General features: G+C 40.1%; 1 protein-coding gene across 1 annotated transcript in view; it reads right to left on the reverse strand.

The window, feature by feature from the left end:
* The window catches only part of ROR1 (receptor tyrosine kinase-like orphan receptor 1), an 84,107-nt gene extending 69,400 nt beyond the window's left edge, over window positions 1–14,707 (reverse strand). Inside the window, exon 1 of the mRNA XM_015416175.1 lies at window positions 14,640–14,707. Within this exon, the coding sequence (XP_015271661.1) occupies window positions 14,640–14,703 (64 nt within the window). The 5' untranslated portion in view covers window positions 14,704–14,707. The remainder of the gene's footprint in view (window positions 1–14,639) is intronic.
* Between the last annotated feature and the right edge of the window lie 2,268 nt (window positions 14,708–16,975).

Consider the following 16,975-nt stretch of genomic DNA (forward strand, 5'->3'; position numbering starts at 1 on the left):
TGTTATTTTAATTTGCACAGCCAATCAGATCTCAAATAGGCAATAAGAAGCCCTACTGGGCAGGAGCCCACTTGGCCCCACCCACTTTCTGAAAACACTTGGCAGGCACCAGGAAAAGTGCTGGTGGGCACCACAGACCCTCCGAGCACCACGCTGGGGATCCCTGATCTTATCCCAGCAGATCAGCTTTTGTTCGAAGGTGACAACCTGGTTTGAAAGAATCACTTTTCTTTCTTGTTTTTCTAGCATTTCACACGCTCCAACCTTGTTTGCAGACCTGCCAATTCTCACATACAATTTAAAGCTAATTTCAGGTGCACTTTGGAAAGTCATCCTCATTCTGCTCAGTTTCACTTCATATAATTACATAAGCAATATTGACAAAAAAAGTAAATTGTCCACGCGGACTCAAGACACAATAAAACCCAGCTGTCAAGCATGTTCTGTAAACTTTGCCACTTATCCATATACCAATCAATAAGATTCAACGAAATGTAAACTGACTGAAAGCTGTGATTTAAGGGCTGCAAGATGCCACATGAATGGGTAAAAGGAGTTGACAGTATTCAGATTTTAACAACATTCAGACTGTGATGTCCTCTACACAGGTTCTCCGTTTCTTTCAGGAGCCTTGGAACAGAAAAGTGTCTGTTGCTGATTAAATATTGATTTTATTTTCCACAAAGCCTACATATTTGACTTCTAGATCATCTTTTTACATCTTACTAGGACTAAAATGTATTTTGCTGTTACATATATTTTGACTGTCAGATCTCCTAAGGATCTATTTAAAGTCTATTTAAAGTCTTTTAGCAGCTTCATTCTTCATCTGTATTGTTCTGGATGCATTTTAATGAGAATAAATGTATCAATTCGAATCTTTATGAAAAACTCAAATTAATAATTGCTATGCTGTTTCTGATCACCTCAATTAAATAATAACCCAAAGCATTTTAATCCAATTTCAAAGTATTTTTTGAAAAGATATATACTTCTTGGTATTGGTAAGATTACCAGTCTTACACTGATTGGTAAGACTGGAATATACAACCCCTCCACACCTCAAAACGTAGGGCCAAACTAGATGTTATGGCAGCCAAGGGTCTTACCTGATCTTATGAATCCTACCAACAAACAACCCCAATGTCTAACGGAATAGTTATGATCACCATTTTAATGAAGAAGGTGTCAAAAGGTTTTAATTGACTATTTTACAAGAAGACTGGGAAAAGGTGATTCCCCTTTCCCCCCAGACAGGCTTCTATCTAATCTGCCCTAATGTATTAAATACCAGGGTGGGGGGGAAACTCACTGGAAAGAGATTGATTGTACATTCTTCAATTCCCCAGCAGTCTGCATTTAATAAAGTCATACTAATAGTGCAGAGCTTGTGAGCAATCACACTGGAATTTGAGTATTAAATTTTTTTACTATACTAAACTTGATTGCACTTCAAAGACAGCAATTTAGCAGTTTTACTGTACAACACAGTTAAAAGTGAGTAATACTAATTTTTGTCCCGCTGACAAGGGTTTTAGACTGCTAATTCACCTTTTATTTATCAAATTTACATATACAGTGTTCCCAGAGACTCAAAACATGTCTGATGTATAATTACCAGATGCTGTTGACCAGTTTTTGATATACTGAAAACGAATGGATACACCAAAGAATTATATAATGACACTGTTATAAGACAATTGGATAGAAACTCAAGAAACACTGTTTAGAAAACATACCAGATACAAGTACAAGGAGCTGCTGTACTGATTCATTCACCATATTGTTGTCTTGCTGAACTGGAAGAGGCTTTGAAATATATTTAGGCAAGAATCTTTTCCAATCTTGTAACAGAGACCCCACTTTAAAAAAAACAAAAAAATGAAGATCCCAAGAACTGAACCTGTGGTACACATGGACCCCTCTTGCTCTAGTTCACAGTCCTGTGGGAGCTCCACGGAATTTCTAGCAAGGTCTAGATAATGGAGACAGAGAAATGCATGCTGAAATAACTGCAGGGTCTTGAGAAAAGAGGCAGAAGGGCAGGAGAGGAATGGGCGGAACTGTGGTGCACCTAAATGCTGCATGCTGGGGTGCAGGAAGAAATGCCCTAATAGAGCATCACTGGCATTATACTTCACTGCCTTTCCTGTTGTACATGTCAATACTTGCACTGAAAACAGGTTACGAAACAGAGCCTTGGATCAAATTATGGCATTGGCATTTATATACTTTTTGTTGTGAGACCCTCAAGCCACTTGCACCAGAATTCATCTAGGTAAATTTCATTAGCAAGAAGTCCACATTAGGAATTTTAAAGATTCCACCATGAATCCATTTGATTTTTCTTCAGATTCAACATTACCAGCTTTCATTTGGTACTAGCCACTTCTGAAAACACTTTAATAAAACAACTTACATTTAGAAATGTTGATTTGAAACTAGAAATCCTTTAAAACAGACCATCTATAATTTAATAATAATCATTTTAATTTTTTTTATTTGAAAAAATAATTTGCTCCTAGTCTTAAACTCTGGATGCCACATTTCAATTCATAAGCATTTTTTCTTTATGCCTCAGCTATAAACTTCTGAAAAATGCTGACAGACCCATTACTGTAGCAGGCCTAGTGGGTGCCTCATAATGAACTTTTAAATTACTTCAGATAATATCTGGAAAGCTTGGTCTTCAATATGTTCCTGGTTTTGACCTGTTGCCAATGCAAACACTGCACATCATAAGTCACCTTCATGAGTCTAAGAGCATAAATTGGAGACACAGAATGTAAGATCTAAATATTACAATGTATTTTAATTTTTGTGTTATGGAATAGTTGCAGCTGTTCTTTTACCCACAGAAGTCTGATTGCCACAACTATGTACTGACATTGTTAAAACAGGAAACTTTCTCTGTATGTACTTACTTTAAAAGATACTCAAATAGCACTTAAAGTCAAAATACCAATTCTGGCAAAGGAATTTTAATCTTGATATGATTACTCTAGCTTAAATGTCTGGAGTGACATTTTACTGTTTTGACTACCTATGATGAATAATTCTGTTTGACAAACTAAAACTGGTAATGGCAATGTATAGTTCCTTTTATATTATCCTGAACGTTCTTCTAATGAAATGCCTCATTCAGGAGCAGCAGGGAAATATAGCATTGTATCCAAGAAAGTACAATGTATTAATGAAGCTGTTCAACCCTTTAGTGAGAGCTTTAATTTAAATTTGAAATGTAATCATTACTTTTTATAAAAACCTTAGGTGCTCTAAAGGGTGATTTCAAAAAGTAATGTAAAAGCAATAAAACAAGACCTCTGTTCTTTTCTCAATGAGTTTTCCAGCTACATTTTAAAACAGGTAAACGTGGTATTTCCCTTTCTGTATGCTTAAAAGATGTAACAAAACAGACATTTTTATTTACTCCAGAAACTGAAGATGAAAATCATAGGAAGTACACACAAAATAAATGAGAAAAAGCCATTTCAACCAGGGATTTTTGCCAAATCCAGATTTCCAGTTCTGAGAAAATTATGCAATGATGTCAGTGGGACTTCACAGTTTTTGCAACAGAACTAATATTGCCTACAGGTTTTAAAGGAACGGGGTAAAAGCCGGAACAGCCCAGAATGAGCCGTAACGAGCATTAAACAACCTACAGTACTGCAAAAACAAAACAAAACACTAGGCTGCATCACAGACACCCAAGAACAATATTCTAAAAGTGAAAATGTGGAACTCTCACATCTTTATTAATCCTTTCCAGACCAAAATGCCTCTGGAATACCCTAGAACAGGCCAGAAGGGGCATTAAACAACCTATAGTACTGCAAAACAAACAAACAAACAAACTGGGGTGCATTACAGACACTCCAGAACAAGATTCTATAAATGAAAACATGAAACTATCACATCTTTATTAACCCTTTCCAGGCCAAAATCCCTCCAGAATACCCTGGAACAAACCAGAACAGGCATTACACAAACATTAGTACCATAAAAATAGTGGGATGCATTACAGACACTCCATAACAATATTTTGGAAATCAAAACAGGTAACTCTCACATTTTTATAAACCCTTTGCAGGCCAAAATGCCTCTGGGATATCTCCAAAACAGGCCAGAACGGACATTAAACAAATAATAGTACTATCAAAAACAGTGGGATGCTTTAAGGCACTTCAGAACAATATTTTGGAAATCCAAACACAAAAATGATACGCTCTTATTAATCCGTTCCTGACCAAAATGCTTCCAGAACATCCCAGAATGGGTATTCAACAAATAATGGTGCAAAATACAGAGGGATGTGTTAAAGGCACTCCAGAACAATATTTTGGAAATCCAAATGCTGAAACATCATGCACTTATTATCTTGTTCTGGGCCAAATGCCCTAGAACTGGCCAGAATGGGCATTCAACAAATAATAGTACAACAGAAAACAGTGGGATGTCCATTCCGGCCTGTTCCAGGGTGTTCCAGAGGCATTTTGGCCCAGAACAGATTAAGATATGCATGATATTTCTTTGTTTGGATTTCCAAAGTATTGCTTTGGAGTGCCTTTAATTCCACTTTTTTTTTGGTGGTAGTATAATTTGTTTGATGCTCGTTCCAGCCTGTTCTGGTGTGTTCTGGAGGCATTTTGGCCTGGAGAGGGTTAATAAAAGTGTGAGAGTTCTGTGTTTTCACTTCTAGAATATTGTTCTGGAGTGTCTGTAACACATCCTAGTCTTTTTGTGGTACTGTAGGTTGTTTAATGCCCATTTTGGCCTGTTCCAGAGTATTCCAGAGGCATTTTGGCCTGGAAAGGGTCGATAAACGTGTGAGAGTTCCGTGTTTTCACTTCTAGAATATTTATTTATTTATATTATTTATTTATCTTTTCAACTTTCTACCCCGCTCGAACCCCCAGGGGGTCTCTGAGCGGCTTACAGTTAATCGATTATCCCTACCTATGGCCACATATACTGGGGATGGGGACTGCCCTTCCGGCACCCTGTGGAGCGTCTTTGTTGATCTTCTTCCTCCCGGGTCAGCTTGTCGGCTCGGCTTTCAAGCTTCCAGCTCTCACTTCCTTCTTCTTCTCACGGTTTTCCAGTGGCGTTTTGGAGTGTTGTTGTGGAGTGTCTGTAATGCATCCCAGTGATTTTTTTCAGTGCTATAGTTTCTTTAATGCCCATTCTGGCCTGTTCCAGGGTGTTCCAGAGGTATTTTGGTCTGGATAGGGTTAAAAAATATGCTAGAGTTTTGCATTTTCATTTCTAAAATATTGTTGTGGAGTGTTTGTAATGCATACCAGTGGTTTTTTTGCAGTACTATAGGTTGTTTAATGTCCATTCTGGGCTGTTCTGGCTTTTACCCTTTCCTGGTTCCACAATAGAGCTGATCTTAGAGTCACGGAAAATTTTCTTCTTCCATAAACAACACAAAAGATTAATCTAGAAAATGGGTTTGCATTTATAAGAAAAACAAAACCCTAGAATGTCTAATTGAATTTGCTGGTCAAATTTACTAAATGGTGGAATGCAGTGGTAAAACACAGGCTTTCATGCAGAAGGTTGCTGGCTCAAACCTTGGCATCTCCAGTTAAAGATTGTCAGATACCAGAAGTCGGGAAAGACCTTTTGAATAAAGAGCCCTGAAAACCACTGCTAATCAGAACAGATAATAATGAGCTACATGGAATGATAATCTGACCTTTTTGTGATCTCACAGTGGTAATGAAATAAATAGCTGTACTCATGTGAGTTGCTGAATGTAACACAACTGCTATATTGCAGCTAACTCTGAACTAAACACAGAAACTGAAAGCAGGAAAAGAGAACAGTCCGGGGGGGTGGACTTTTTCTCCAACCTGTAATCAGGGTCCAGTTAATTCTTGACTTTCCATTTTACTACATCCCTTCCCCTTTAAGTTTTTCCCCTTCTTCTTTAGTAATCACCAAAATATAGTCTTTCAAATAACCAAATATAATATTTCAAATAACCAGGAAGTCTTCTTACTTTTACTGGATAGCAGTTTGCTTTTGCTGCCTCATTATCCCTGGGTCTAGAAAGGTCAGTTTCTTGAAATTTTCCCTTATTGGTGACCTGGAAGGGGGCATCAAATGACAGTGGGCTTTGGCTCTGAAATGCCACTGGGACTCTGGTTTTCCAGACATTCCTCTTCCACTTCCACAGACTCTTGCACATCAGTTCTCCTGTGAATGTAGTCTTGATGTTGAGTGATGACTCGGCCATCAGGTACCCCAATCTTAAAAGATAGACCACTGGAAGTTCATGACAAGCTAAGGTCTATCAAAGTTTGTTACATGTTATAGGGGAAGTTGTGGAGTTCATTGGATGGACTTCCATCCACTAGGAGTGGGCATCTACTTTAATCACTCCTCCACTTGCACCTGGCTGGATGACCTTGGGCAAGCCATAGGTCTGGCACAGCTGTTCTTGAAAAAGAGCAGTTTCTGTCAAGAGTTCTCTCAGCCCCACCTACCTCACAGGGTGTCTGTTGTGGGGAGGGGAAGGGAAAGGAGTTTGTAAGCCACTCTGAGACTCCCAAGTGAAGGGTGGGGTATAAATCCAATCTCTTCTTATTATTATTCTTCATCAAGAACATCTTCCCCAAAAAGAGTGCTGCACAAATCTAGATATATCCAAAACCAAGGTTTTCTGGGCTACTCCCATGGACGTAAAGGTGCCAGTGCCTGTTGGTGTTGTTGATATTGGACACGTTGCTTGCACTCCTAAATCTTCATCCAAATGTGGCCACCAGATACAGCTGCAAGCTAAAGACTCATGCGAGAGATTCCAGGATGGGCTTTATGTAGTTCCTGTAGAACCTGCTGTCTTCCTTGTGGAGGGATCACAACCAGATACCCCTCAATATGCACCCATTTGTCACACTTAATTCAGCCCTCCTGCCCCATTAGGGATGAATTGATTCTCCAGGATTCTGTCTGGGCCACCCCTTCAGAATAAATTGTGTTACGTGAGACAGAATTGGATCCTGTCTGGTCCAGACTCTGATCTGAGAAGCTTATACTAGTGTTTGGTTAAGACACACCATCAATAGTACAACAGTACAACTTCCTCAGGGACATCTTCAGACCCGGGTGCTTCTGGTACTGGTAATCTGCTCAGGGCATCTGCATTTCCATGTTGGTTACCAGCTTTGTAGATTATTTTATATTGGTATGCCCAATGTTGTAACCGGGCCCAATGTTGTAACCAGGCTACCGCCATGGTAGACACAGCTTTATTTTCATTAATGAGCCCAATCAATAGTTTATGGTCTGTGACAATCGTGAATGGTTTCCCATACAGATACTGATGTAATTTTTTTATGCCAAAGATAATGGCTAGGCCCTCTTTCTACACGTGAATAACCTCACTCTGCTTTATTGAGTGACCTTGCAGCATATGCTAGAGGCCATTTTTCTTGACTTCCCATGTTGTGTGACAATACAGCCCCCACACTATAAGATGAAGCATCACAAGACAGGATCAATTCCTTTGTAGGGTCAAAATGGATCAGTAGATTTGAAGAATTCAGTAGCTTTGAAGAATTCAGTAGCCTCTTAGATTTTTGAAAGGCTTTTTCCTGCCTCTGCCCCCAGTGCCAGACAGTCTCTTTTCTCAAGAGGAAATGTAAGGGTTCCAATAGGGCTGATATATTTGGAAGAAATCACCGGGTGGCTACGGCAGAGTCGGTTGAAACGAAATCCAGTGAAGATGGAAGTCCTGTACCTGAGCGGGAGGGGGGGTAGAGTCGGGAATCAGATCCCTTGTCTTGGATGGGGCATTGTTGGTGCTGGCCCAAAAGGTGAGGAGCCTAGGGGTATCCTGGATGCCCCACTTTCTATGGAGGCACTACAGTTGCCAGGTCAGCCTTTTATCATCTCCAGCAGATCAGGGGACTTGTTCCCTATCTCTCCCACCAGGACTTGGCTACAGTGACCTAGGTTCCCTTTAAGCTGCGCCAAGCTGTGCTGGCGCACCGATTTTTCCCAGGGAGAAGCCAGGATCAGCAGCGTTGTAGAGGCGATCTGGTGGCTTCTGGTGCTTTGCGAAGTGACTCTCTGTGCAGGGCATAATAAAGACAGTGCAACCCTCCATGGATGGACAGAGGATGTTTCTAAAATCCATAGAAATAAGTACTCATGCTCATCCCCTCCCCACATTCTATGGGCTATGTTGGGTAACTTCAACAATATGTTGCTGTCTCACTCTCTTTCACTAATCCACATAACAACTACAGATTCTACTTTGTGAGCTAGTGGCACTAAAGTCGTGAGCGAACAATTTGGCTACTGCATAAATTAGCTTGTTCTGGAGCCATCCTTCCAGAGCTAAGACAAAAATGTGTGAGCCAGAGGCTAAAAAACTGAGCTCACACTAACTCAGCTCAGAGTGGACCCCAAGTAAGTACAAGGTCTATGCCTCCAACACTCTAAATTAGAAACATCAGTGGATAATGTAGCCATTTGCTCAGCGTATGTGAATTTGAACAAAGCACACCTCTGCTGATTTTTAATGCATGTAAGGAGGCCATTTCTGCTGATTCCCCCTCCCTAAAGGAGCCTTCCAACTCCCCACTCATGGTGTTCCTGCGGGTCACCTGCTTCCAAGAAGAAAAAATATAGACACATTTTAGACTGCAGTATGAGGGAAGAGGCATGAAAATTATACTTTATGGGTGGAAATCCTACTGTTTATCATAACTTTTGTCAGAATCCAAGTCATTGTCTAGCAAAAGACATACGGTGATACAAATTATTGTGCTAACGGCAGATCACTGTACCACAAATAAGACATTTGAAACTAGTTACATCCATATTAGTTTATAAACCAGATTACTGTTGCTACTTTGGAAACTAATTGTGGTAAGCAGCCAAGCACAAAAACTCAACCAAATAATACGTATTCCATGTATCAGTATATCTAATTCTCAACATGGCCCCATCTGTAAATACTTAAATATAGAGACTGGGGCCATGGACAATCTAGATGGAACTTCCTACAAGCCTCAGAAAAGACAAGGGTTCAAAAAAGAATCTGAAATCTAAAATAAAATTGGGGTTAAGACCCCTCAAAATGACAGAAACAGCACCTGTAGCTTTAAGAAATAAATGTCCTCAAGAGCTGTTGCTAGGCAACTACAATAGTATTGCCAGCCTTGAAGCCTTAGTTTATATCAAAGGTCGTGAGGGAGGCCTTTGAGGGAGGACTTATCAAGACTGGGGTAGGCAGCAACCATCAGATGACTTGCTACCATGTAGCTGGCTACTGTTCAACAGCAGCCGCCCCACAACAGCCACTGAGGTGCAGTAGTTAGGATTTCAGAATACGAGCAGGGAGAGCCAGGTTTGAGTCCCCACTCTACAGTGGAAGCTTGCTGGATGACCTTGGGCCAGTCACACACTCTCAGTCTAACCTACTTCACAGAGTTGTTTTGAGGATAAAGTAGAGGAGAGGAGAATGATATAAGCTGCCTTTGTTCTTAATTGCGAAAAGTGAGTATATATGAAGTAAATAAATAATAACTATAGGTGAAGATGAGGGCAGATAAAAGGTAAGTGGGTGGGTGGGCAGGACAGAAGAAAACAGAAAGGTCAGGGTGTCCCAGCTTGGTAGGAGGAGAGAAAGAGGAAATAGTGTGGAAAGGGCATATAGTAGGAAAAAATGAGGTGCCTCCACAAGTCTTTAAAGGTATCCTACCACACAATTGGGGCTGGCCCAGCAGCCAACACTGTGCAATGCAGCAATAGTTTTTCTGGGTAAGGCTAGCAGGGCTCTTGAGTGGAAAAGAAAGAAGAAAGCTGGAAAAAATAAGCGGCTGTAGGTGTTTTCTGGGAAGGGATATAGAAAAAAGTGGGGAAGGGGAAGATGAGATGCCCCTTGCAAGTCTTTGTGGGTTCTCTGTGTGTGTTACATAAAATGACAGAAGATTAATGCCACAAAGTCAAAGATAAACAGTTATTTTTGACATACAATCACTTCAAGATCTGCTTCTTATTAGTCCTTCCTTTGCATCTTAATGGTCTAGTTTTTAAACTAGAAATGTCAAGAAATCTGGAACAAAAATACACAATAAAACACGTTCTTTGGCCCTCTGATCCATTAATCTTTCAAATAAACGAAGATAGGTGGGTGAACTGGGGAAAGGTTGTTATATATAGTTACTTTCTGTGTAATGGTCAGACATTCATTATCTTCACTAGGATTTAAAAAGTAGCGGGGAGGAGACACTAAATTCCAAAATAAGTTATGCATTCTCTGAAACAGCTTAGCAAACTGGTGAATGGTACTGAGGTCAGTTTCTGAGGTAGCTTTTCTTGTATGACCTTCGCATTTCACACCCTGTATTAGTCATAAATGAGACATTCTAGAAACACAAATTCTCAAATAAAAACACACACTCTATCAGTGGAAAAGCAAACAAAAGAGCTAATGTGCTGTAACTAAAAAAATCTCAAACAAAGTCACAGTAATTTACTGCATTGACTACTCATGGGACCCCACAAAGAGAATTTTTAAAAAACCAAGTCCCATAGGAGGTACTTGATTTACTGAACATCCCTGGATAGCAAGAGAAAAAGAAAAGGTAAATTGTGCATGGATATGAAAGCTGTAATTCTGTCTTCTTACACCACATGAATCAATTTCACATTTAAAGATTTCATGAAAAGAATCTAAGAAAATCTAGAAAACACAATGTGATAGAAGTACAAACTCTCCAGATTCTTTCTCAGAAGAATATTACAGAATGGGAACACTTCAGGATTTTGACCTTGTAAAGTCACTGTCAACAAAGTGCTCAGAGAAATAGGCAACAAATGCTAGAGACTCAGCTTATGGTTTGCTGAACAATGAAAACTGGTACAGAAAATTCTATTAGCTGAGAAGGTTCATAGAAGTTTTTTTTTTTAATTCCATTTTCTCCAGCAGCCACCTGTGCCCCTGCACAGCAATGGTGCCACAAACAGGAATTGCCTCATTCTTATACAAGTGGCAAGTGCTCTGTGAATCTGAGTTCTACTTGGACAAGAAGGGAGGATAATTTTCATTAAAAGCAGTTTAATGTTTAGAGCGGTTGCTCAGTGAAACAGGCTTATTTGGGAGGTGGTGGGCTCTCCTTCTTTGGAGGTTTTTAAGCAGAGGCTGGATTGTCATCTGACAACAATGCCAATTCTGTGAATTTAGACAGTGATATGTAGTGGTTAAGAGCAGCAGACTCTAATCTGGCAAACTGGTTTTGATTCCCTACTCCTCCACATGAAGCCTGCTGGGTGACCCTCGGCCAGTCACAGTTCTCTTAGAACTCTCTCAGCTCCACCTACCTCACAAGGTGACTGCTGTGGGGAAAGGAACGGAAGGTGATTCTAAGCCACTTTGAGGCTCCTTAGGGTAGAGAAAAGCAGAGTAGAAAAACCAGCTCTTCTTGGCTCTCATGGCTCTTTCTTATATGCCTAGAGTAGTGCTGATCACCTCTGTGAGATCAAGAAGCAATTCTCCTCCAGGACAGATTGGCCGAGGGATTCTGCAGGTTTTTCACTTTCCTCTGGGTATAGGTCTCCTCTTGTCATTGGGAGAGTGGGGGGGGGGAGAGGTAGTTGTGAATTTCCTGAATTGTGCAAGGGACTAGACTAGATAATCTTTGAGATCCCCTCCAGCTCTATGTTCCTATGTTTCTTACTGTCAAACTGAATTGTCGCTTAAGGGTTAGTCTGATCTGCATAGGTATTAGGAAACAATGCTGAATTGCTCTATATCTGATGACCAAAAGTCAATATTTACTTTTGGATTTGTAAAGTCAATCTAAATAAATATGTGAGAAAGTATTTATAAATTCATATATGTATATTAATCCTCAAAGGTTAAATAAATGTTATAAAGTAACTTCTCACAAATGCTGGAAATGTAGATTGATGTCTGCTGACTATCTACATATGTGGTGATCACGTCTAACTATGAAAAGAAAAGCTGGGAAAAGATTATACACAAATGATCTTAATATCTCAAGCTCCTCAAAAAATCCAAAAGTTACTCTCCTAGGTGTCCTCTTTGATTATGAAAAAAAGAACACTAAACTTTGATTCTAGATCTTATTTTGACAGCCAAAAAGCTACAAATCGGACATTTATGGTACATATCTAAATCAGATCAACAAAATCTGGATAGCTGCCACACTTTTGAGGCTAAGCAAAATAATTCACTTGTTTTTATAGCTTTTCCTGTTTCCTGGCAGCAAAATTAAAAATTGAATTAGTGTGTTCAATAGTTATTATCCATTTTAGAATCAGTTCTGATCTATATGATATATGTTTACTATGTATGTATGAAGAAGTCATCATACTTCTTCAAACAATAACACAATTAAGAAGGGTACATCTACCCATCAAGCTCAGATTTTGATATATTTATTTCCTTCACCATGTTTCCCCCCAGAATTAAACCCAAACAAATGGTGACCATATAAACTAAGCTTGTTATTCCAGTTTGGTCCCTGCCACCTGTCATACAAATTTATTAAGCTGTATGCTAATTTGCTGCTCACCTTCTACCTATATGTATGGACTGGCAACTTCTATTTCACTGTATCTGAAGAAGTGTGCATGCACATGAAAGCTTATACCTTGAATATAACTTTGTTGGTCTTAAAGGTGCCACTGGACTCAAGCTCTTTTCTAAAATAATTGATTGTATATGTTTTTATTTATACACATTGTAAAGCCGCCAGGCTATTTCTCACAACAAATCTCTCAGTGTGATATAAATGTACGATTCCCAGCCGAGAGGCCTTGTGCTTCTGCCTAATCCCCTGAGAAAAACAGTCTCCCTGCATCAAGGCTATACTTTTCTGAAGTGGATCTGTACGGTTGGCAAGAACAACAAAAGTTGATTCTTTCTCTGTGGAAAAACAAACTCCCACTTAATGACAGAGGGAGAAAAAAAGATAAAACAGAATTGTCCAGATGATTTTAAGGCACTTCTAAAAATGATTATTTTTATTTTTCATGCAGCATTTCATTTTTAACATTTTAGTGAGAAACCACTTTCTCCCTGCCGCATCAATTGCTGCTTTCAACAGGTCTTCATGGGTGGTTGCGTCCCTTTTAAATTTCATTTCCTGTTAAAAAGGATAAACAGGCAACTATTTAATGCTGCCAATTTAGTTTATTTAATAAAAATGAGACTTAGCTGGTAGACAGTCACTTGAAAAGTAGTCAAGGTGGGAAATAGCATGAAAAAGTTCCCCATTGGGTTTTCCAATATTTTAATAAGAGCATGAAACATGTATCTAATGAAATACTGAAGTGTATACCGTGGTGGGGGGAGTCATCTGAGAATGGCTGGTACTGTGAAGGCTGCTGAATAGGGACATCTGCTTAATTGGGAATGCTGGCTGCGAACCAATTTGACATGAGGCATTTAACAAGCTTTAAAATCCAGTTTATATGGATGTTTCTGAGACCACATGCCAGCTCTTGGGAAAAACAGGTGGAAGTTGATTTCTTTAAACTGTATATGCTTGTATGAACTTTACTTTTCTCAATGCAGTTCTGAAAACATTAAAAGGAAATGTGGCTGTAGATCTTGACATTATAAACTACACCCAAGATGCATGTCTCTCAGGATTTTAAATGACAAAAAAGGCATCAGAAACCCTAACTAGAACATTTAAAGCCCTAGATCCTATCTCACCAGAAAAAGCAGGGTATTTGAAAAAGCTAATAATTCTAGTTTACTAATTACTATATTACTGTCTGTTGGGGAAGTACCACCAACAGGCAGAAAAGGAAATACTTAAACTAAAATAGCTCTTATGCATCCTTTTGGTCCTTAGAATACTGATTTTTGACCTTTAACTTTTGTCATAGCATGCATGCACAAGAAGTAAACCAAGGTGAATGCAGCACAACATCCACATACTGTAGCCCGCCATTGCAGTTTCTTTGGATAACAGGAATATAGTCTGAGAGAGTTTATACAGTAATCCAGTCATTGCAATGTGCAGGGTGATGTCACAAGCATGACATAACTCCAGAAGGCAAGGAAAGCAGGCAAGTGCAGCAAAAGATACAACACCACATAGCACATACATGAGAAATGCACTCTTCGTGCATGCACAAATGAGACTAGCAGAGTAATGGAGGCACATAATGTATGTTCACAGTCTCCTACACAACAGCTGTCACAAATATTAAAGCTTGTTTCGTTCTTCCTCCCAGTCCATAACTAACAGCTTGACTCAAAGCTGCAGAGCAAAATGGGCCTGCAAAGTGACGCAGACCAAAGGTTGTTAATATTGAATCCAGATTCGACAAGCCACAAGATGAAATGTCAGGTAGGTCACAAAGTGTTGTAATTCACATCTGGGCATATTTTTAACATGTGGAACATTTTACTAAAAGAAAAAGGGAGGAGGGCAAGTCCCAGCATTCTCTAAAAATCAAAGACTGGTGTGTAATTGAATGCCAAATGATCACTTGGCAAACAAAATGGGCCATAACTCCCCCCCCGCCACCCTTAGCAGCAAAGTTAGATACAACCAAGTACAACATAAACAGAGTAAAAGAAGCTTTAAAAGAGCTTTAAAATGTGGACTAGAATGTTTCTTTCCATCTCTGCTTACCTTTGTCTAGTTCACTTGACACGTTCCATGATGATGTAGGTATTAAATCAGCAGCAGCTGACATGTTCATTCCTGCAAGGGAGGGGATAGGGAAGAAACCATTAATACATGCAAAACCAATAGAATACTTAGAGAGTACTATTGTATTTCCAAAGACAGGCTTTTTAAGTAAGATGATGTTAAGTAACGTTGGTTATAAAGAGCTGAGCATGCCTCACTACCAGCAAAGCAAAGGCCTAGACTGATATGAATTCCAGCCTCTGTTGAAAAAGTATCAGTCATGACTATGAGATTTCATACCAGTTAAAGCTTTTGGGACCAGTTAGATTATTTGCTAGTTTGGGAGCATAAATAATATTGTGACACCATAATCACATTCAGTAATTCAATACATGGATTCCAGTTCAGATGGCCACATGGCAAGTTCTGATCCCTTCAAATTCCTGTTCCCTTCCAACATGATATTCCTACAATTCCTGGAAGGCACAATCCAAGGAGATTCACATGCAACTTCAGAGGCTCTTTTTTGGGGGGAACTGAGATGCTCAGATGTGTGCAACTGCACATAAGGTTTGCATACCTAAGGATTTTCTGGATTATGGCCAAGCAGTTTAACTAAAAGAAGAATTTGCTTCAGGCTGTTTGAGCAGTGATTGTTTTCAGTGCAGGAATTGAAAATCTTGAGCAACTGAGGAATGACATTCCTATCTATTCTTTAGTCCTCACCAACCCCAAATATATTAGAAGAATGTTCCAATGTAGTAAAGATGATTACAAGAGTTCTAACATTTCTAGAAATTTTGAAGCCATGGGGGGGGGTGTTTCCCCCTGGAGCTTTTTGAGAGAGGGAAATGCAAAGTTGGGAGAAGGTTTAGCTATCTGCAGGACATACTCATCAAAGGTAAAAAAAATGTATAATTATAATTGTAAACATATTTGTGGAATAAATGCCTTCATTTTCTCAGAAATAATACTAGACAGAGAGCTGCAAATTCCTGTTCTCTAATAAAAGTTCTCATACGCCCCAGTCACATGGGAGGATTTGCCCCGCAAGAGGAACGGATCGGGGGCGAATCAAGCAGGCGCGATTACACCGCAACATCTGGGAAGCGTCACACACCCGTCCCCGATCCGTCCCTTTGACCCGAAAATGCGCATTTAAAAGGTACTAGCAACAGAGCACTACCTTCCAGATGGTGCACGGCAACTCCAGGCGTCTGTTCGGGGAAGCGCTGGTAGCCCGTTGCAGCCAGCGCCGTTCCCCGTCCCATGCATGTGCACAACTGCGCTACTGCCGGTTTGCTGCACAACGTGTGATCGGCTGCCGGAGCACGGAGCCACCGGGGCACATCGGATTGCGCTCCCACGGTTCTTTTTGCTCCGGCTCTAATTTGCCTCTCTTCGGCAGCGGATCATCCCGCTTGTGTGACCGGGACCATATTTGAGCAGAAAAGTCTGCTTCGATTTCCCACCTTGAGTAGATTTTTTTCGCGTGTTCACAAAATTCCTCCCATAAAGATCCACCTCCTGCACCTCCCCTGAAGCAATGGGGACGAAAGAAAACGCTCGGACACAAAGTGTTTGGTTCAAGCAGAGATCCTGCCTCTCGGGAGAGCTGATCCTTCAGGAAGCAAACCTCCCCCTCGAGTTTAGATTCCCATATTTATTGAGGGTAGGGGTCATAAATTCCAGAGTTTACACATTGCTAGAAGTTTCAGCAAACAGCTGCACTTTCGGACTAAACCTCAGTATTTTCCCACCACAGCACCAGGTGTGCCCAGGGTCTGGTGAGTGTGCTCACCAAGTAATCTTGGTCACATAGACATGTGGTGGAGTTGTGGAATTTCCCTACATCCCCCTTTGCTGCATTCTTTCACATGCCATTATGGGAAAAGTCACAGAAAAGTGTGATGAAAAGGTGCTCATTTTTGCAGGTCCAAACCACATTGGCAACATTTTCCTTTCTCATCCTCCTGCTACCCCATCTTCTGAAGAGTTTTTTAAAACTGGCAATTGACACATCGCTATAGGATTATAGCAGAACAACTACTAGACCTTCTTAATTCTCAGCTTTCACTAAAAAAGGAATAATTTAGCCTATTTTCCTTAGTGTTGAAGAGAAAAATCCACTCTGAAGATCCACAGGAGGCTGCAAGCTGACAGCACCCCCATCCATCTCTCAATCCCCAAGCAGCCCCTGGCATTGTGGGCTCTTCTGCACGTTCATTTTTTACACTTCTGTGCCCCTGTTTCATGGGTTTTTTTCCCCTTTTCCATGTGTTTTGCTCCCTCTTGTGGTCACTCTGATATTACATTACTGTACCTACGGCATATTT

The sequence above is a fragment of the Gekko japonicus genome, unplaced genomic scaffold (assembly GCF_001447785.1).
Source record: "Gekko japonicus isolate JY-2015 unplaced genomic scaffold, Gekko_japonicus_V1.1 scaffold479, whole genome shotgun sequence".
In the NCBI taxonomy this organism is placed as follows: Eukaryota; Metazoa; Chordata; class Lepidosauria; order Squamata; family Gekkonidae; genus Gekko; species Gekko japonicus.